Source organism: Urtica dioica, chromosome 2 (assembly GCF_054948205.1).
Source record: "Urtica dioica subsp. dioica isolate 48M chromosome 2, U.dioica_male_clone48M_v1_H2, whole genome shotgun sequence".
Taxonomy (NCBI): domain Eukaryota; kingdom Viridiplantae; phylum Streptophyta; class Magnoliopsida; order Rosales; family Urticaceae; genus Urtica; species Urtica dioica.
The window spans coordinates 10,048,108-10,070,278 of record NC_142757.1 but is presented as its reverse complement, the minus strand read 5'-3'; the positions used below and the strand labels follow the sequence as shown (position 1 = coordinate 10,070,278).

At 47.3% G+C, this 22,171-nt stretch overlaps 1 protein-coding gene across 1 annotated transcript in view; it reads left to right on the top strand.

The window, feature by feature from the left end:
* The window catches only part of CPL2 (carboxyl-terminal domain (ctd) phosphatase-like 2), a 29,980-nt gene extending 26,919 nt beyond the window's left edge, over window positions 1–3,061 (top strand). Inside the window, exons 13-16 of the mRNA XM_089602529.1 lie at window positions 546–642; window positions 1,372–1,532; window positions 2,204–2,280; window positions 2,619–3,061. Coding sequence (XP_089458655.1) covers window positions 546–642; window positions 1,372–1,532; window positions 2,204–2,280; window positions 2,619–2,727 — 444 coding nt within the window. The 3' untranslated portion in view covers window positions 2,728–3,061. The remainder of the gene's footprint in view (window positions 1–545; window positions 643–1,371; window positions 1,533–2,203; window positions 2,281–2,618) is intronic.
* Window positions 3,062–22,171: the final 19,110 nt, after the last annotated feature.

Here is a 22,171-nt window from a genome sequence, read left to right as displayed (position 1 = left end):
CCGAGAGGTATCCAGTGAACACATCATTATAAATAAAAAGTACTTTCATACCTAGGATAAAAATATAAATAGTCTACAATATTTTCATTACAATACATACTTTGCAATTTAACACACCCATTGGAGCAATTAACCCTCTATTATTTAATGCCCACGATCATGGGTTTAAAATTTCAAAATTTTCAAAAGTCGGCCACGATCATTGGCTGAATTTTTTCAAAATTTTAAAAAATTGACCCATTTTCTTAAAAATTTTAAAAAATTGACATGGTTTTCGGAGTTTTGGTAATCGATCCGGCTTTCTGCTGGTGACCGGCGGTTTTCTCGGTATCTAACAGTTTTGTTCATAGCGCTACCGGGAAGTGCCAAAAACCGGTATACCGACCGGTTTTCCCGGTATTTCAATCATCTCTGGTTGCAACAAAAATAAGAAGTTTGATGTCACAGCTTGAAACCAAATCCTTGAAATGGCTTGGTTACTAACTTGTGTGAGATTTCAAGAACTGTTCGAATCTTGAATATCTAATTCTTGGCTCATTGTGTAGGTTTTATTTACGGGCGATAAGATAGGTGTTGGAATGGGGAAGACAAGAAAGGATGCCCAACAGCAAGCTGCTGAGAACGCCCTTCATAACTTGGCTGGTATGATATTTCGCAACTCATATTGTTGTTTCTCTTACCCCCAATATGTTGTCTTACAATCTTCAGCTTTAGTCTTTACTAGTCAATCAGTATATACGGAAGTGATAAAAGAGATCTAATGGAAGGGATAGAAATCTTTATTGATAACCTGTAGTATTTGGGACAGTACCAGGTGATGCAAACAGAAATCATTCTTGCGTACAAGATAAAACTCCTTACAGTAATCCATATATCCCTCCTTCCTAAAAATAAAATAAAATGATAAATGCAATTACAATTCGTTATGTCGCCGGTATTCGCCACCGCTGGTCCCATTTCACGTGCCTCTGCCTTCTACGCGTAATCAGCCATCCAGTGGGGAGTCCGCTTGGCCCAATTGTCTCGCTCAACCTTGTTTACCTGGGCTTGACTCTGTTGCTGCTTGGATTTTCTGTTGGATTGAAGTTGGCCCCTTCTCCTCGTCTTGGGATTCAGGTTGGGCCTAACAAGCCATTTGTTCCTGGTCCAGAGTAGCAACAGCCCGCTTGTCGGAAAGATAACTGATATGAAAGAGCTCACCATAATTAAGAAATGAGGCCATAAATATAAAATCACACTCAAGGATTTCTTTGTTTGCTTATCTAGACCTAGCTACAGAGATTCAAAGATTTCAAACGAAAGTGACATTTTTTTCTTAATGTAAAGGTTGAGTAATCCCTTTCTAATATAGTTGTACACCTGGAATTGCAGAAAAATACGTAGCTTATATAGCGCCTCGCACTGGGGATGTGGATAAAGATTTGGATAAGCTCTCTCTTCGAAACGAGAACGGATTTCTGTGGGAAGTTATTCAAGATGGACCAGTAGTACGACCTAAAGAAGAGGACTTTCCGAACGAAAGCTTTCCTGAGGTTGGCGTTCCTGATAATGGTTCCAATAAGAGATTAGATTTTCTTTGTTAAAAAACATGGGTGATGCTTGGATATAGCGTTTGTGGTAAAGACAATTCGATAAAAGATTTCGTGGTTATCTAGCAAGAAAACAGCTCGTATTTTGAATTTTGCATTGCACCGATGTGATGGCTAAAAACACTTAAGCGAGCTGACTTCATGTCCGCTTCTGCTGCCATGGCTAGGCTCCACTTAATGGTTGTATGAGGTAAGCTAGGGGGTTAGCCCCTAGGTCTGCCCATTATCCAAGTATTCTCAAAGTAGTTGATTCAACTAGTGTAGCCACATGTTTTCTTGTCAAGACATTTGTGAGTCTGAGCGCACTTCTTTGTTGTACTTGTTCTTGTATGACGGGGCATGTCAGAAATCCGTTATTTAAGCTCTTAAGTTATGGTAGGTGGCTTGAATTGCAGCTAATTAGTTGCACTTCAAGCTGGATTGATACCAAAATGTGCTTGTCAACCCAGTAATGGTGCTACTCTTTTCTTCTATCCATTTAGTAATGTTTTTGTTAGCTATTATGTTTTATTATTATCTTGTTATCCACACTTTGAATCTTTATTCTTTCCTCTCATGCCTGACTTGACTGGCTGATCACTGCGCATGTACGATAATTGATAATATATCTGCAGGGTGCTGATACTGAGGCTGGGAGTGCATCCTCCATGGTGGGAAATCAGCAAGCGCAAAAGCGAGCTAATTCCCAAAGGTAACGTTAGATGAAAAAGTCAACATCGATAATTATTCTTAGCGTATATGATCAAGTTCTTCTAATTGAATTTTAAATGTCATAGTCGCTGATCTAGAGATGACTAGTTTCTCGCACATCTTTTGGATATCTGGTGATACATCTGACAGTAGTTTTAGAGGCAGATAATATTGAATATTCGAATCATTCATAAAATGAACTGAAAACTCACTCTTCCTATAATACAAAACAAAACGTTTGTTTTTAGCATGAAATTCATCGTATGGAGATTTGTGAGCATGGCTCGTGCTTACGTCAGTCTCTGATTTATGTTATTTAGCTGTAAATTGATTTCGCAGGTTTCAGCCATTTGTTCCAACAAAACAAGCGAAGGAAGATTATCAGCAAGGTTCCCAAAATTTGCCTGCATCGTGGCAGCCGAAAAATGGTCATCATCCAATACCATGAGTCTAAATATTATGTAGAAACAGAAAATCTTGGACTGGAAAAAAAAGGGACTTAGAAAAGAAGTTTTTTTTGGAGCCCAGTGATTTGGGGTTGGTAGTTTGAGATCTCCTCTCCTCAGTCATTGTTTTTATGCCCGGGATTAACTATAACTAATAGTGTAGGAAACTTTCAGTTTTGTAATTTTGTGAGGAAAAGTTGGGATGATGTTTTGATTTTGTGCCCCATTTTTTTTTTACTTCCTTTGAACCAGGGAGCCAATTTGACCCTTGGATCTGTACGGACATTGTTTGCTATCATATATACAAGTTTTGGTTATCAGATTGTTTATTACAAACTTCGACTGTTCTACAACCACTATGTTTGCATTTTGTTCGACCACAACTAAGTAAAAACTGAAATTATTGTTGTCGCACGAAAATGAACAATTATTTAATACTTCGGGCGGTTCGATTCAAGGCCGGACAAAGTGATCGCACCCGGGCCAAGAGTGTGAACTCGAAAGTCTCGAGCTAGGTTTTCTCCGATCAACCCGCCTCTCGGGAGAGGAAAGGGGTGAGGAGGAGGAGTGACCGTGCCTTGGGTGTCGGCTGCCTATGTACCCGTGCGTGGGATCAGGTCAGAACGTAGTTCAAGCGTGTAAGACGCAGTATGAGGCGTGGAACCTTGGTGGAGAAGCGTGCTCAACGAAGGAGGAGTCCTCGGCGGTGTCTCAGAACTTCGGAGATCGCGTACGCGTCTAGCGTGTTAGACGCGTTAAGGGACTCTAGTTGAGAACCCTAGGGGCGTGCTTGAGCACCGGGGGGCGTTCGGTCAGAGGGAGCGACGTCCGGGAAGTTCCCGTGAGTGCTTCGGAACCTCTGAGAACGAGAGAGACTTGTGAGAATGCTTCAGGCCAAATATCGCATCAAGAGAAGCAGAGAAGAGTGAGAAATCGAGCGTATCCATAGGAGATGAAGGGATGGCTTGCCCCTCAGTGAGAGGGGGTTTATATAGGTGTTTGGGGACCCTAAGAGGGTCCTTCGTCGCCCATGTGGGATTGGGGGCACGCACCTCTCCAATTCGAGGCGCACAAGAGGCAGCGGCGCACCACGCGCGGCGCGCGGCGCGCGACTTGCGGGGCGCGGCGCACAACCCGCGGCGCACGGTCTGCGCTGCTGTGCGCGCGGCGCGACTCTACCCGGGCGCGGCGCGCGTTGGGCAGCGCCTTCGTGGGTTTTTCGCGACCGTCGTCCTTCCGGGCCCGTTGAGCTATTGTGGGCTTTTCATCTTGGGTTTGTGACATGAATGTAGCTATTCGACGGGTAGAATTTGAGTCGAGGCTCGACTCGAGGAGCGAAGCTCGACCCGAGGAGACTGACTCAAGGCTCGACTCGAGGAGCGATGCTCGACTCGAGGAGCCGACTCAAGTCTCGACTCGAGGGGCTAGGCTCGACTTAAGGAGTCAAGAGTTTGGGTGAGGGCTGGAAGGCTTGCCACTCTTCAGGACCTCCGGCCTGACCATCGACCCTTTGAGCGACGTGTCTTCCTGGCGTCTCGGGTTTTCCGAAAACGACCGACAACATTAGCCCCCCAAGTTCGTTGCTCGGGAGGTTCCCGGCGATGAACTTTTTGTCTTTCCGGTTGGGTGTTTGAGGAAAATATTTTCTGAAATCCCGTCACCCAAGGAAAATAATTAATTTTCAATTTTTTTTGTCTTTCTGGTTCGCTTCGCGCAGGGAAATTCGACTTTTTCCTCTGTTTTTCTCCTTGTGGGAGTAGGATTTGGACTCCTACCCCCCTAGGAGTCTATAAATAAGCCCCCCCCCCCCCCCCCCCCCCCCCCCCCCCCCCTTCTCTCCTATTCCTCCACTTTATTTTTTCTTTCTTTCTCTACGCTTGTTTCTTTTCTACGCTTGCATTATGGATGTTCCTTCCCTTTTCTCAGCTGAGAGTCCCGAGATTGATTTCTCTCTCTTGTTTCAGGATTCTGAACGTGTAGAGGATGATCTCTTCGCGGGATTAGCGGAAGTTCCTCTGCACGTGGAAGAGAATCCAAGTGGAGTAGAGCAGTGGCTCGAAGAAGGCGAGCTGGGTGTGACCGTGCCTGTTGCTCAGCCTCAAGAGGAATGCGCGCCAACTGGGCGCGGAGCAGGTGGGGGGTCGATCATCCCGCGTCTGAGGATCCCGCTCCTCGCCTCGTGATCAACTTGGTCGGCGAGGGGGCTCGCGACAAGACCTGCCCTGACGCGCCAAAGTCCGGCTGTGATTCTTACGGCATGCCGGGAGATATTGCGGGCGTGGATGCAACGACTCCACTAGAGTCGGTCCTCGACGAGATTGACTGTGTGGACGATTTCGGTCCCGAGTCTGAAGATCCCGGAGGTGATTCGGAGACATGTCCGGGGGCCGAAGGCCTCGCATCGGAGCGTCCCGAAGTGCCGGAGGGTGGAGGCCCTTCCGTGGAGCCAGAGGGCTCTCAGCCCGAGACCCCTGACGCCGAGGCGCTAGTGTCGGCGAGGTCGCTTGCTAGGACGGAGTGGTATCCCGAGGAGGGCTGCTCCCGAGGGCTTCGATTGTTCGGGGGTCGATGCTTCGAGCTCGCTCACCTACATGGCGACCGTCCCTTCTGTCATCGCCATGGATTTGCCGCAGTTTCGGTCGCGAGTCTCAACTGCGGGTTGCGGCTGCCGTTCCAACCCATCGTTCAGCAGCTCCTCGCACGACTGGGGGCATGCTTGCCAGATGAGTCCGGCGTTTTACTGCATCGTGGCGATGTGTCACATGGAGTGGCATTGCCAGACCGAGCGGGTGATGACCGTGAGTGACTTTCGCAATCTCAACGCGGTCTTCCCTGCGCCCGGGCAGCTTGGTTTCTTCATGGCCCGCGATCGCCGAAACACTAAGCTGATCACGGACTCGGAGAAGTGTAATCGAAGACCGTGGGTGTGGGTCTCGGCGGAGGCCTTTGGCGACGCGCCGCTTCGGTTTGGTCCCTTGGCCGAGTTTTCTGCTGACGCGGGGGCCGATGATATCGACTTTGTGAAGGAGATCCGGGGAATGTCGGAGGCTCGGAAGGCTGTTGAACGATTTCGTTCGCCTGAGCTGATGGCTTCCACCGGGTGGTTCCCGCCCTTTCCTCCTAGCCATGGCGGCAGTCAGCGGACCGAGAGTGCTCCCAACGCCGTGTCATCTCCCTCGAGCGGCGGTCTTCCAGGTATTTCGACTTTCGCTCTTTCTATTTTTTGCTTTTAGTTTAGGGTTTTGACTTTGTCGCTTTTGTAGCCTCCTCGGCTAGGGCGAGGGCTCAAGCGCGCTTAGCGAAGGCTTCCCGGGACCCAAAGTCGTTGGCGGCGGTCCGTTCTCGGATTGCCGCGCGGAATGGTCGGGACAGACCCGATACCGGTCATCCGTCGGAGAGCGGCCCTCGCGCTTCTTTGAAGCGACCCTCCTCCTCGGCTCTACCAGACACGTCTTCAGACTCGAAGCGCGTAAATTCGATGGTCGACGTGGAGGCCGCCGAGGTTAGGGGAGAATGTTCCCTGGGTCTCGCTCGATCTTCGATGAAGATGTGGAAGAGCGTCATGGCCAGCAGCGACGTGGAATTCTTTCGTCACAGCGTTTCTGACGCTCAGAGAGTGAGTTTCTCATGCCTTGTTTGTTTTAGGGCTTTGTCTTTTACTGAATTGTCTTTTCGCCTTCTCAGGTTCTTGCTTGAGCGACCCGGGGCGAAAAGATCCTTCATGACCTCATCAGACGGATGAGCCTTGCCCAAGAGGAGCTCGCTCAAGCGAAGTCTCAGCTGGCCCGTGCCGAGCGAGGTTCTCACTCAAAGGCAGAGTTTGCGAGTCTCCGCGAGCAGCTCCAAGAGGCTCGCGTGGAGTTGGGAGTTACTTGCGGCAAATGCGACCGTGCTCAGTCGGCGGTTGCGAAGATGGCCGAGGAGCTAACGACGGAACGTCAGGCTCTCGAAGTGGCAACTCGATCGACGGAGGTCTTCCGGAGCGAGGTGCGGGACCTTCGACGCCAGTTGGAATCGCGCACAGAAGAAATAGGTATTCTTCAGGGCCAACTTACATCGAGCGAAGCTGCCCGTGTTCGAGCGTAGAGTGAGCGCGACTCCTTGGCGGAGGAGGTGGCTTGGGTCACCGCGGAGAAAGCTACGGCGGAACAGCTCGCGTCCGACCTTCAGGACGACTTCGACGTCGGAGTCGAGGAGGCAAGGCATGCGGCGGCGGTGGAGTGTCGGGACGCCACAGCTACCGAGAATGTTTCTCGGGGGGTCACCTTCCACTTCTTCGACTCGTTGTTCCCACCACTCGACGGGGCTGATCCTGTTGGCGACGATCCCGCCAAGTGATATATTTTCTTTATTATTTTTGTCGCGCAAGTGTTTAGCGCATTCTTTCTTTTAGGTTTTTCCTTTCAGCGCACTTGCTTTAGCGCTTGCTTTCTAGGATTTTTTGGTACAGTTGCCCTTTCCTTTTGTGAGATATTGTTTATTTTTATGAACGTTTTTGCTCATTCACTTTTTATGAACATTTCAACCATCATAAGGCTTCTCAACGTTCAAGCTTCACAAAGGTGTTGGAATTGATCCAGGGTTTAAGAAAAAGTTTAACGTTTCGGTAAGCGGCAGAATTTTAAAAATTTTATTTTACAAGTAAAACAGTTTTTACTAACCTAGACAAAGAGCAAACACATGTAAATAAAACTAATATAAGCTTTAAAGATTACTGACCTTCTTAGAAGCTTGAACGTTGAGAAACTTTTGGAAAAGGTTGCAACGTTCGTCTCCCTCGCAACACATCTCTCTTTCTTTCCTCGCTAACTCGAGCAACCACGAAAGTTTCTATCACTAAATCACTCAAGATTAAAAGAAATTAGTGTGTGGGCGCTTTTAAACGCTACGACTTAAGAACGAGTCTTGAAGTCGAAGAGCTAAACACTAGGTCAAATGAGGACCTAGGTGCCAAAACAATAAAAACGAAATTGAATAGAGAGAGAGAGAGAGAGAAGAGGGGCAGCCAAGTCTAGAGAGAGAAGCTCTCAATCTCTAAAACTTGGGATGAATGAATGTGAAGAATAAGGCTTGTTGTCGGCCCGTTCCGGGTCGACAGCGCCCGCGGGGTCCCATGGCTAAGAGGCCAAAGACCGGCCTCATGAGCTCGACCTCGCCCTCATGAGTTAGACCGGCCTCATGAGTTCGACCTCGGCCTCATGAGCTTGACCTCGGCCTCATGAACTCGACCTCGGCCTCATGAGCTCGACCTCGGCCTCACGAGTTCGACCTCGGCCTCATGAGCTCGACCTCGGCCTCACGAGCTCGGCCTCCAGCTCCATGGCCGACCTCCGGTCTCACGAGCTCGACCTCGGCCTCACGAGCTCGACCTCGTCCTCATGAGCTCGACCTTGGCCTCATAAGCTCGACCTCGGCCTCATGAGCTCGACCTCGGCCTCATAAGCTCGACCGAGGCCATTGGCTATCCTCGGCCATTGGCTATCCTCGGCCATTGGCTATCCTCGGCCATTGGCTATCCTCGGCCATCGGCTATCCTCGGCCATCGGCTATCCTCGGCCATTGGCTATCCTCGGCCATTGGCTATCCTCGGCCACTGGCTATCCTCGGCCATTGGCTATCCTCGGCCATTGGCTATCCTCGGCCATGGGGCCCTCCAATGACCCCTTGGTCGCCTATAAATACAAGAGGCCTGCCCTCTTCCAAAGGTAATCCATTCTTGAGTGTTGAAACGCTGCCGAACTCATACCTCGCTCGTTTCTCTCAAGTCTCGGCCCCAAAACACTTAAACCCTCTACAAACCACCTCACCCCTACTAATGTTGAGCGTCGGAGAGGTAAACAGGGGCAACCCCCTGTTTTTCCCTTTGTAGTTCACACCTCTTTGCTTGCCTTTCAGGTGCCCGAACAAGATAGACACCACCAACAGCTAAGGAACGACTTGGGATACCAAGTCCGACACGCTCGAGCCCGAACGCGACCACTTGGTCCGGCCTTGGGTCGAACCGTTTGGGGCTCCTAAATCGTTGTCCGAAAAGCGGCGACAACATTTTGGCGCTAGAAGGAGGGGATCTCTCGACCTTGGCGACGCATTCCCTCTACCACTCTTCTTCATCCTTCAACGGAAAAACTCTCGAGAGATGAGTCAGTTGCCCGTCACCTCCGCGGCCGACCGAGCGACGAGCTCGAGGCACGACGTCCAAAGCTCCGCGCACCGTCTCGAAGGGCAACCTCATGATAATGAGAGCTAGCCCTGAGACCCGAAGAATGACCCCGAGGCCGCAGTCCGAGAGGACACGGCTCGAAGGCTCGCCGAGCTCCTAGACCGCCCCGGCGTCACCGGCACGCTCATCGCCGACCTCCTCGACTCCAACAACGTCGACGACGTCAACCACGACGAGAAAGACCCCGATTACGTGGCAAAGTCGAGAACCAACGAGACCGACCTCCACCACGCTTTTCACGAAAGGGGACGCACGAGCACGCTTCCAAGGGGACACCCTCGGGCGACTGCGTCTAGACGTCAACTTTCCAATGAGCACACGCACGCGCCCTCGAGGGGACACCCTCGGGCGACCACGCCAAGGCGTCAGGTGTCGAGTAATACTCGGGGACGCTTGACCTCTAGGTCCCGAAGGGGACGCTCCAAGCTCACCATCCGCGTCCAAAACCCCCGGGGATGTGACGACGTCAATGGCCACGGCGTCTGTCGAGGACGTCACTCGAATGATGTCCCCTCGCCTAAAGTGATGGGGACGGCCACCGGAGACTTGAGAGATCGCCTCAATTCCCGCAGGGAATCTCATGGGAGCGACTTGAGAGAAAAACTCAACGCCCAGCGCGGGGTCGAGAGAGAAGTCGTCTTGGGACATCAACCACCCAACGTTGCTGACCGCGCATCCAACAAGAAACGCGCCGCCACACTCATGCCACCGGCCACCGGTCTCGGCTCGCGAAGGAGGAAGCATAGAAATGGTCGAGTCCCTAATGACCATCCTTCTCCGGCCCCGAAGCAATCCTTCGTCCCGCTCAACGCGACGCCCGACTGGATCCTGGGCTTACACAGGGAGAAGCTAGGCTCGCCGGCCCCGTTAAAGACGGACCCCGCAACACGGGATAAGAGCAAAAAATGCGAATATCACCGAGACCACGGGCACACAACGACAGAATGCTACCAACTTAGGAAGCAAATTGATTCCCTAATTCGAAGTGGGGACTTCAAGGAATTTGTCGCATACGCTAGCAAGCCGTGATTGTCGCAGCTTCCGCCCTTAAACTCATGCCCGGACTCACTCGACTTTGTAATCGCTTCATTTCAATTATGTAATTTTCCTATTCCAAAGAAGGCCAAGTGCCACGAAAACTTGTAACGACCTCCTTACTACAATAAAGGATCATTCTACACATTTCAACACACTCTATTGTGCACCTCCAACACGAGAGTTTCTTGGCCTTCGTCTCACAAACGCAAGAAACTCGGGGGGCTAACATGGATAAATGCCCAATCTACTAAACAACTCAAAAAGAAAAAAAAAACAAAATAAAAATAAGCATAACAAAGTCTCAAGGGGCCGATGGTTAGGCCGGAGGTCTCAGAGAGAGGCGGTCTACACACTACTCCTCGAGTTGAGTTCACTCCTCGATTTGAGTTCCGAGCCCACGAGTCGACAAGCTACTCCTCGTGCCGACTCTACACTTCTCCTCGAGTTGAGTTCACTCCTCGAGTCGAGTACCGAGTCCACGAGTCGACAAGCTACTCCTCGTGCCGACTCTACATTACTCCTCGAGTTGAGTTCACTCCTCGAGTTGAGTTTCGAGTCCACGAGTCGATCGACAACTCCTCATGCCGACTCTACACCTCTCCTCGAGTTGAGTTCACTCCTCGAGTCGAGTACCGAGTCCACGAGTCGACAAGCTACTCCTCGTGCCGACTCTAAATTATTCCTCGAGTTGAGTTCACTCCTCGAGTTGAGTTTCGAGTCCACGAGTCGATCGACAACTCCTCGTGCCGACTCTACATTTCTCCTCGAGTTGAGTTCACTCCTCGAGTCGAGTACCGAGTCCACGAGTCGACAAGCTACTCCTTGTGCCGACTCTACATTTCTCCTCGAGTCGAGTTCACTCCTCGAGTCGAGTACCGAGTCCACGAGTCGACAAGCTACTCCTCGTGCCGACTCTACATTACTCCTCCAGTTGAGTTTCGAGTCCACGAGTCGATCGACAACTCCTCATGCCGACTCTACATTTCTCCTCGAGTTGAGTTCACTCCTCGAGTCGAGTACCGAGTCCACGAGTCGACATGCTACTCCTCCTGCCGACTCTACGTTTCTCCTCGAGTTGAGTTCACTTCTCGAGTTGACAAGCTACTCCTCGTGCCGACTCTACATTTCTCCTCGAGTTTAGTTCACTCCTCGAGTTGAGTACCGAGTCCACGAGTCGACAAGCTACTCCTCGTCCCGACTCTACATTACTCCTCGAGTTGAGTTCACTCCTCGAGTTGAGTTTCGAGTCCACGAGTCGATCGACAACTCCTCGTGCCGACTCTACATTACTCCTCGAGTTGACTTCACTCCTTGAGTTGAGTTTCGAGTCCACGAGTCGATCGACAACTCCTCGTGCCGACTCTACACTTCTCCTCGAGTTGAGTTCACTCCTCGAGTCGAGTACCGAGTCCACGAGTCGACAAGCTACTCCTCGTGCCGACTCTACATTACTCCTCGAGTTGAGTTCACTCCTCCAGCTGAGTTTCGAGTCCACGAGTCCATCGACAACTCCTCGTGCCGACTCTAGACTTCTCCTCGAGTTGAGTTCACTCCTCGAGTCGAGTACTGAGTCCACGAGTCAACATGCTACTCCTTGTGCCGACTCTACATTATTCCTCGAGTTAAGTTCACTCCTCGATTTGAGTTACGAGTCCACGAGTCGATCGACAACTCCTCGTGCCGACTCTACATTTCTCCTCGAGTTGAGTTCACTCCTCGAGTCGAGTACCGAGTCCACGAGTCGACAAGCTGCTCCTCGTGCCGACTCTACATTACTCCTCGAGTTGAGTTTCGAGTCCACGAGTCGATCGACAACTCCTCGTGCCGACTCTACACTTCTCCTCGAGTTGAGTTCACTCCTCGAGTCGAGTACCGAGTCCACGAGTCGACAAGCTACTCCTCGTGCCGACTCTACATTACTCCTCGAGTTGAGTTCACTCCTTGAGTTGAGTTTCGAGTCCACGAGTCGATCGACAACTCCTCGTGCCGACTCTACATTTCTCCTCGAGTTGAGTTCACTCCTCGAGTCGAGTACCGAGTCCACGAGTCGACAAGCTACTCCTCGTGCCGACTCTACATTTCTCCTCGAGTTGAGTTCACTCCTCTTGTCGAGTACCGTGTCCACGAGTCGACAAGCTACTCATTGTGCCGACTCTACATTTCTCCTCGAGTTGAGTTCACTCCTCGAGTCGAGTACCAAGTCCACGAGCTGACAAGCTACTCCTCGTGCCGACTCTACACTTCTCCTCGAGTTGAGTTCACTCCTCGAGTTGAGTTTCGAGTCAACGAGTCGATCGACAACTCCCCGTGCCGACTCTACACTTATCCTCGAGTTGAGTTCACTCCTCGAGTTGAGTTTTGAGTCCACGAGTCGATTGACAACTCCTCGTGCCGACTCTACATTTCTCCTCGAGTTGAGTTCACTCCTCGAGTCGTGTACCGAGTCCACGAGTCGACAAGCTACTCCTCGTGCCGACTCTACGTTTCTCCTCGAGTTGAGTTCACTCCTCGAGTTGAGTACCGAGTCCACGAGCCGACAAGCTACTCCTCGTGCCGACGCTACGTTTCTCCTCGAGTTGAGTTCACTCCTCGAGTCGAATACCGAGTCCACGAGTCGACAAGCTACTTCTCGTGCCGACTCTACATGTCGCCTCGAGTTGAGTCCAATTCTCGAGTCAAGTACCGAGTCCGCGAGTCGACTAGCTACTCCTCGTGACGACTCTACATGTCTCCTCGGGTCGAGTTCACTCCACGAGTCGAGTACTAAATAAGAATGAGCCACCTGAGTACCCAAACGCGAAACGCGCACCAGAGCGCCGCACTCACAAAGGCACAAGGCTTGACCCGAGAGACCCAACCCGGAAATGCGACCAGCGCCCTAAGGTGCCACACTCGCCGGGGGATCAAATCTGCACCCAACCTTGCCTGTCACGTGACGCACGCGCCGAGTGGTGCCATGTTCATGAGATGGTATGGCCACACAAATGTGGCACCGCGCTCGCCGCCCAGCTCGTGGGTCGAAAGGCAGCGAGTTACAAATGGGTTTCAAAGGCCTGCGTCCGCCGGACGTATCTGGTCTAGCCAGCGTCCACGGGAAACCTGGCCACACAAATGTGGTACCACGCTCGCCGCCCAGCTCGTGAGCCAAAAGGCAGCGAGTTACAAATGGGTTTCAAAGGCTTGCGTCCGCCGGACGTATCTGGTCTAGCCAGCGTCCAAGGGAAACCTGCCACACAAATGTGGCACCACGCTCGCCGCACAGCTCGTGAGCCGAAAGGCAGCAAGTTACAAATGGGTTTCAAAGGCTTACGTCCGCCGGACGTATCTGGTCTAGCCAGCGTCCACGGAAAACCTGGCCACACAAATGTGGCACGGCGCTCGCCGCCCAGCTCGTGAGCCGAAAGGCAGCGAGTTACAAATGGGTTTCAAAGGCTTGCATCCGCCAGGCGTATCTGGTCTAGCCAGCGTCCACGGGAAACCTGGCCACGCAAATGTGGCACCGCGCTTGCCGCCCAGCTCGTGAGCCGAAAGGCAACGAGTTACAAATGGGTTTCAAAGGCTTGCGTCCGCCGGACGTATCCGGTCTAGCTAGCGTCCACGGGAAACCCGGCCACACGAACGTGGCGCCGCGCTCGCCGCCCAGCTCGTGAGCCGAAAGGCAGCGAGTCACAAATGGGTTTCAAAGGCTGGCGTCCGCCGGACGTATCTGGTCTAGCCAGCGTCCGCGGGAAACCCGGTCACACGAACGTGACACTGGGGTCCCCCGAGGCCCGAGTCGCGCAAATCGATTACGCCTCCACTAGTAAGTCGAGAAAATAAGACGCGCACCGACAAAACCGTGCGAATCGACTACGATAATATGTCGAGAACATAAGACACGCATAAAGCCGTCCCTCGCGACGCAATAAAGCCGTCCCTCGCGACGCAATAAAGCCGTCCCTCGCGACACACAAAAGCCGTTCCTCGCGACGCACAAAGGCCGTCCCTCGCGACGCACAGAGGCTTTCCCTCGCGATGCATTAAAAGCCCTCTTGCGGCACGCTCGCAAACCCGAGAGCGTTCGTCCCGCGTCCACATGCCGGCGTAAGCATTGAGTTTCCACTCGACCTACGCTCGACCGCAAACTCGGGGGGCTAATGTTGTCGGCCCGTTCCGGGTCGACAGCGCCCGTGGGTGCCCGCGGGGTCCCATGGCTAAGAGGCCAAAGACCGGCCTCATGAGCTCGACCTCGCCCTCATGAGTTAGACCGGCCTCATGAGTTCGACCTCGGCCTCATGAGCTCGACCTCGGCCTCATGAACTCGACCTCGGCCTCACGAGCTCGACCTCGGCCTCACGAGTTCGACCTCGGCCTCATGAGCTCGACCTCGGCCTCACGAGCTAGGCCTCCAGCTCCATGGCCGACCTCCGGTCTCACGAGCTCGACCTCGGCCTCACGAGCTCGACCTCGGCCATTGGCTATCCTCGGCCATTGGCTATCCTCGGCCATTGGCTATCCTCGGCCACTGGCTATCCTCGGCCACTGGCTATCCTCGGCCATCGGCTATCCTCGGCCACTGGCTATCCTCGGCCATTGGCTATCCTCGGCCATTGGCTATCCTCGGCCACTGGCTATCCTCGGCCATGGGGCCCTCCAATGACCCCTTGGTCGCCTATAAATACAAGAGGCCTGCCCTCTTCCAAAGGTAATCCATTCTTGTGTGTTGAAACGCTGCCAAACTCATACCTCGCTCGTTTCTCTCAAGTCTCGGCCCTAAAACACTTAAACCCTCTACAAACCACCTCACCCTTACTAATGTTGAGCGTCGGAGAGGTAAACAGGGGCAACCCCCCTGTTTTCCCTTTTGTAGTTCACACCTCTTTGCTTGCCTTTCAGGTGCCCGAACAAGATAGACACCACCAACAGCTAAGGGACGACTTGGGATACCATGTCCGACACGCTCGAGCCCGAACGCGACCACTTGGTCCGGCCTTGGGTGGAACCGTTTGGGGCTCCTAAATCGTTGTCCGAAAAGCGGCGACAACAAGGCTCCTATTTATAGGAGAGGTCTCACCTTCAATAAGGTAGTTTCCTCTTCTATAGAATATCACATATTCATGAACCAATTTCCTTTTCTTCTCCCTATTTCACACGGCCAAAGAGGATCCAAGATATCCTTGTATTTGTTTCCTCTTTTATTTAGCTTCCCTTTGACTATACTTGGCCGAAATTCCCTATGCCTTGTATAGGAAATTTGTTTCCTCTTTTTCTTTTGGCAAGTATCTAAATACATTTATGCACAAAATATTCTCTATTTCTCTTGGGTATTAGGCGCCCAACATCACTCTAGAAGGAGCTTCTAGAAGCTTCTTCATTTGTTCATGACAACATGAGAAAGGCCCATTAAGAATTTTCAATAAAATTCTTATGAAATGAAATTAATCCACAAGGCCCAATGATCAAGTCATGGCCGAGTGTTATTGAGTCATCAAATGACCTTGTCAAAAAATTTATTGACATTCATTTCATCCTACGTCTCAATAAAAAATACCCTTTTGACAATTTTCGTAAAACTTGTCTCGTTTTTTTTTACTTAGCTTCTAGTTTAACTATTCCTACTCGATGTGATTCGTGACAGTGACCTCATGGATCCAAATGAACAAAGCTTGAGCTAAATACTTGGACTCAAAAGTTCACAAACATTTTCCAAGTTTAGCTTAATGTCAACTGACTCCACTAAATAGTTGACACTGAAAATCTCTCGGTTCAAATGAATTTATTTTCTACTAAAGAATTCAACCAAATTATGATGAGCGGATTCACTGAATATTATCTATGTTTACCCTTCATGAATATCATCAGCTAGTCGGGATTTACGAAATTACCATTTTACCCTTCTAGCTGTTATTTCCTTAACTCATTTGTCGCTTGTGAATAAGTTAGAAACAATGTATTGACGAGGAGCTAACAAGTCACATTTCAACTTTGTTGATATACATCGAGTGCATTTCAACTTTCATGGCGTCAAGCCAAAGGTTTGATTCAGAACAAGCCATTGCCTGGCTATAGGAAACAAGATCATCCATGTCAAAGACGGCTACGAGAGAGTCTCCATAAGACATGTACCTGTCAGGCTTTTGAGTAGCCCTCCCACTACGTCGAAGTACTACTTGACGAGATTCTGATGAGTTAGGTTGTGTTTCAGTTGGAATAAGAACAGTTCTTACAGATGAGGTAGAAGCTTCCTCACCCAACTTTTCTTCAAGCATAATTTTGCTTCTAGGTTTTGCATCCTTCATGAAGTCCTCCTCAAGGAAACGAGCATTCGTGCTAACGAAAGTCTTATCGTCCTCAGGACTATAGAATGTGAAACCTTTGATTTCCTTTGGATATCCAACGAACAGGCACAATTCTGACCTACTAGCCAACTTGCTAGTCTTTTGCCTTAGCACGTGTGCGGGGCAACCCCAAATTTTGATGCGGCCAAGATTTACTTTACGGCCAGTCCATCGTTCATAAGGAGTACCAGGAACCGTTTTTGGACGGAACTTGGTTCAGAATATAAGCGGTTGTTTCGAGGGCATATCCCCAAAAGGAAAGAGGGAGTGATGAGTAACTCATCATTGATCTAACCATCTCCATAAGAGTTCGGTTCCTTCTCTCTGACACTCCGTTTTGTTGAGGTGTGCCAGGTGCGGTAAGCTGAGGAGCGATACCTTCTTCTTTAAGAAAGTCATCGAACTCTCCAGACATATACTCACCACCTTGATCAGATCGAAGGGTTTTGATCACTTTGCCAGTTTGCTTTTCCACTAAAGCCCTAAAGACCTTAAATACGTTAAAGGTGTCGGATTTATGTTTGAGCAATTAGACAAAACCATATCGCGAGTAATCATCGGTGAAGGTAACGAAGTATTCGTATCCTCCACGTGCCTGTTGGCAAAGCGGACCACATACATCAGAATGTACTAGTTCCAGCAACTCAGTGGCTCTTCGACCCATATCGGAGAAAGGTCGCTTAGTCATTTTTCCTTCTATGCAGGATTCACAAGTAGGCAGTGAACCTATTGCAGAGGCTTGGAGTGGACCGTCCCTCACAAGACTCTTAATCCTATCTAGACTGATATGACAAAGTCTCGAGTGCCAGAGTTATGTTGATTTTGTTAGATCGGATGATTAAAAAAGTTTGATCCTCTTTGGCTCCCTAATTAGATCGTTATCTATTTTGGTGTCGAAAAGAGAAGGTTGAGTGAGATAGATGTATAAAAGAGCATTCTTCATACATGCATCAGTGACGAAAGAATTATCAGGAAACGAAATACGAATTCCATTCTTAATGAACTTTAAACAATAATCTTGCTCAAGAAGACGAGCAATGGATATTAAGTTCTTCCCAAAGGTAGGAACAAAATAAACATTATTCAAGTTTAAAGTGCGGTCTTCAAAAGACAGCGTCACAGATCCCACAGCCTTCGCAGACACCAGGCTCCCATCACCCCATTTGAAACAGAAGTCGCCTTCCTCTGAGCTTTTGGTTTTCTTGAAACCATTCAAGGAACAACAATTATGGTTAGTAGCAGCGGATTCATAAAATCCACGTTGATACATTATCAGCTACTAAGCATGCTTCGGTAACTAGTACAATACTATGTTCCTTTGCTTTGACATAGGCAGGACAGTTCATTTTATCGGCCTTGTGAGGTCTCTTCTTAGTTCCAGAGGCGGAGACTTTTTGCTCTGTAGCATGTGCCTATCCTTGATTCCTCTTTCTCTTAGTGAGACCTACAGCAGTGTGAAGTTCCTTCATAAGCTTGGTAACAATGTACTCTAGCTTGTTTATAGAGTAGTTCATCTTGGAGGTATCAAGAGATGCGGGGAGAGTTTCTAAGATCATATCTATGACATTCTTCCCATCAATCTCAGATCCTAGGATTTCCATTTTATTCAGAAAACTAATGATCAGTATCAGAAAGTCTCCAACAGGAGTCGTAGGAGCCTAGGAGCCTTCATATGATAGTTCATAAACTGTCGGACTGCTTGTTGCCTTGCTTGACGCCTTTGCCCTCCAAACATCTCATGGAGATTGTTGAGCATGTCGGCGGCAGTATCGATGTCACGATGTTGTTGTTGCAACACATTGTTCATTGCTGCTAAGATATAGCATCTTTCAATCTCATCGGATCGAAGCCAGGCCGCTAAGGCGTCTTTGCCCTCTTGAGTCTAATCATCATTCGTCAGAGGAGGACACGGGGTGGTGAGTACCCATTTGTGCTTGTTAGCGGTAACTATTATGTCGAGGTTATGTTTCCAATTAACGTAGTTTTTAGTTTCGAGTTTGTTCCAGGAAAGGATGATTGAGAGATGTTTGAGAGACATGTTGCTTATAAAAGTTGAAACAAATTTATGATTAGTCTTTGGTTTAGGATTTAAGTTTTATTTAATACTTGATAAAATCCAAAGGTGTTGTAAACCAAACGATAACTTACTCCCTCAAGAGAAGGCCGCAAAAAATCTCCATTTATAAGTAAATGACACATCATTAATGCTTAGCCAAGATGTCAATACACCAATTTTGACTAGCCACATTTTAAATTGGTTTGATCACTCACATCCTTTCGCAGAGCCTCAATGGAGGATTACTAGGGATTGAGCCTAAGTGTGCAACCAACCACTTAGTCCAAAAGGTCAACTTTGAAAAACAATCCCCCAAGGGGAGGCCTTGCCTTCATTGTATCACTCTCGGACGTAGCTCATTGAGCAACGATCGAAGCAAAAACACCTTGGAGTACTCCCATTTAAGAGAGGGTCGCAAGAGCGGCTCTTAGTCCCACGTTAATTGCTTCTTTCATTAGTGTTGGGGATCGTGGGTTACAAACAACAAATATAACCCTCCCACTTAGTTTGTGGAGTTGGTTCATCGACTCTTATAAGTTCGGAAACGGATTTTCTAGTTAGAGAGCGATAGAGCGGACAACTAGAAAAGAATCCTAGATCTTCATGTTCAGAGCAGTGTTAGTGGATAAAGGCACAAGGGACATACTCGAATCTTTTCCTATTTTCTATTTCGGGAAAGTGCATGAGGGAAGTGTGAACTTTAACTCACTCGAACACTTGAACGTTTGAAATTACACATCTTTTTATTTTTCGGCTTGTCTACAAGGAGACCTCCCACTCAAATTTTCAAGAGCATATAGATTTTGAACTTATGTGATATAGATATAGTTTTGAAAACTTATTTGATTTGGATGACAAAATATTTTTCAAGTTTGAAAGCGAAAACGGTTTTTCAAAATTCAAACTAGTTTTGTAAAAATTCAATTTCAATTAAACTTTCAAAAATCAAAACATTTTAATCTTTCACATCATGTTTATAATCTTATGAAAAACATTTTTCTCAAGAAAATTTCCTCAAAACATTTTAATCTTTCACATGATATTTAGAACTGATTCTAATGTGTTTTAATAACATCCCAAACTCATAGAAAATCAACATGATTTTTAATTTAAAGGCATGAGCAATAAATTAAAAGAAATCTAAGAAAACAATTTTAACTTGTCACAAAATTAGTAAACTTTCGAAAACGATTTTCAAGCTCATAATTTTAAATACATGTACATGCATATCTTTGACCATAGCTCTGATACCATTTGTTGGAATCGATCTAGGATTTAAGAAAAAGTTTAACGCTTCGGTAAGCGGCAGAATTTTAAAAATTTTCTTTTACAAATAAAACAGTTTTTACTAATCTAGACAAAGAGCAAGCACATGTAAATAAAACTAATATAAGCTTTAAAGATTACTAACCTTCTTAGAAGCTTGAACGTTGAGAAGCTTTTGGAAAAGGTTGCAACGTTCGTCTCCCTCGCAGCACGTCTCTCTTTCTTTCCTCGCTAACTCAAGCAACCACGAAAGTTTCTATCACTAAATCACTCAAGATAAAAAGGAATTAGTGTGTGGGCACTTTTAAACGCTACGACTTAAGAACGAGTCTTGAAGTCGAAGAGCTAAACACTAGGTCAAATGAGGACCTAGATGCCAAAACAATAAAAACGAAATTGAATAGACAGAGAGAGAAGAGGGGCGGCCAAGTCCAGAGAGAGAAGCTCTCACTCTCTAAAACTTGGGATGAATGAAATGTGAAGAATAAGGCTCCTATTTATAGGAGAGGTCTCACCTTCAATAAGGTAGTTTCCTCTTCTATAGAATATGACATATTCATGAACCAATTTCCTTTTCTTCTCCCTATTTCACACGGCCAAAGAGGATCCAAGATATCCTTGTATTTGTTTCCTCTTTTATTTAGCTTCCCTTTGACTATACTTGGCCAAAATTCCCTATGCCTTGTATAGGAAATTTGTTTCCTCTTTTTCTTTTGGCAAGTATCTAAATACATTTATGCACAAAATATTCTCTATTTCTCTTGGGTAGTAGGCGCCCAACATCACTCTAGAAGGAGCTTCTAGAAGCTTCTTCATTTGTTCATGACAACATGAGAAAGGCCCATTAAGAATTTTCAATAAAATTCTTATGAAATGAAATTAATCCACAAGACCCAATGATCAAGTCATGGTCGAGTGTTATTGAGTCATCAAATGACCTTGTCAAAAAATTTATTTACATTCATTTCATCCTATGTCTCAAAAGACAAAATACCCTTTTGACTATTTTCGTTCTTGTTTTGACTTAGCTTCCAGTTTAACTATTCCTAATCGATGTGATTCATGACAATGACCTCATGGATCCAAATGAACAAAGCTTGAGCTAAAATACTTGGACTCAAATGTTCACAAACCTTTTCCAAGTTTAGCTTAATGTCAACTGACTCCACTAAAGAGTTGACACTGAAAATCTCTCGGTTCAAATGAATTTATTTTCTACTCAAGAATTCAACCAAATTATGATGAGCGGATCAACTGAATATTATCTATGTTTACCCTTCATGAATATCATCAGCTAGTCGGGATTTACGAAATTACCATTTTACCCTTCTAGCTGTTATTTCCTCAACTCCTTTGTCGCTTGTGAATAAGTTAGAAACAATGTATTGACGAGGAGCTAACAAGTCACATTATTTCATCCAAAAGAGTTAGGACTCAATTTGGACACTGGCTAGTTCATTTATTCACATTCCAAGGAACAAAGTATGAGGTGATGTACATTGCATTTCAGCAATCTTGTACATGAATTCCATATCGATGAGAACTTCACAAAGTTACACATAACATTCTCACAACTTAGTACTTCACCAATAAGCCCTGTTCGGAATCACATAGTGAGTCCGAACTCTGACTTTCTCAAATGAGAATACGTAAGCTGTGAAATGGCATGTCTCATTTCAGGATTAAGGTAAGCACGATGCAATTCATACGTAGTGACTTCGAGACATAAGAGGTTAAATTCTTTGTTCTTATTTTGTCTCTAGAAGTGCACTGGTCAGTTAGTACCTTCGGAAGATACCTAGAAGAACTATAGAGTCTCCAACTCTAAATGCCCCATAAGCAGACATCATAGATTCTCCTAACAATCGTACTGAGGTCAATAGTCCTTTGACCCTTAGATTGCGAATATATCGTTTTAAGCAAACTACGAAGAGTTTGTTCATGCAAATCTACATTTGTCTCTTCGTAAGTTGTTTAGTTTTTTTTATGGACTAAACACTAGTGTTTTATCATAAAGCTTCAAACAGACAAGGAAGAATGAATGAACGTTTCAACTTTTTATTAATGAATAAGCAATTACGAGCAAGAGTCTTCATGAGACTTTATTACATCAAATGTACAAAATAAAGACTACAACTCTTCTTGTGGGCTCCATTGACAACAAAAGGTTAGTAAATGAGTAATTCTTTTAATAGTTTTAAATGAACATGTACTTGCTCTTTGTGTAGGTTAGTAAAATCGTTTTACTCGTTTAAAAGAAAGTTTTTAAAGTCCACCGCTTGCTCAAAGAGTTAAATTTTTTCTTAACCCTAGATCAATTCCAACAAATGGTATCAGAGCTATGGTCAAAGATATGCATGTACATGTAATTAGAACTATGAGCTTGAAAATCGTTTTCGAAAATTTACTAATTTTGTGACAAGTTAGAATTGTTTTCTTAGATTTTTTTTTAATTTATTGCTCATGCCTTTAAATTAAAAATCATGTTGATTTTCTATGGCCTTGGGATGTTATTAAAGCATATTAGAATAAGTTCTAAATTTTTTTAA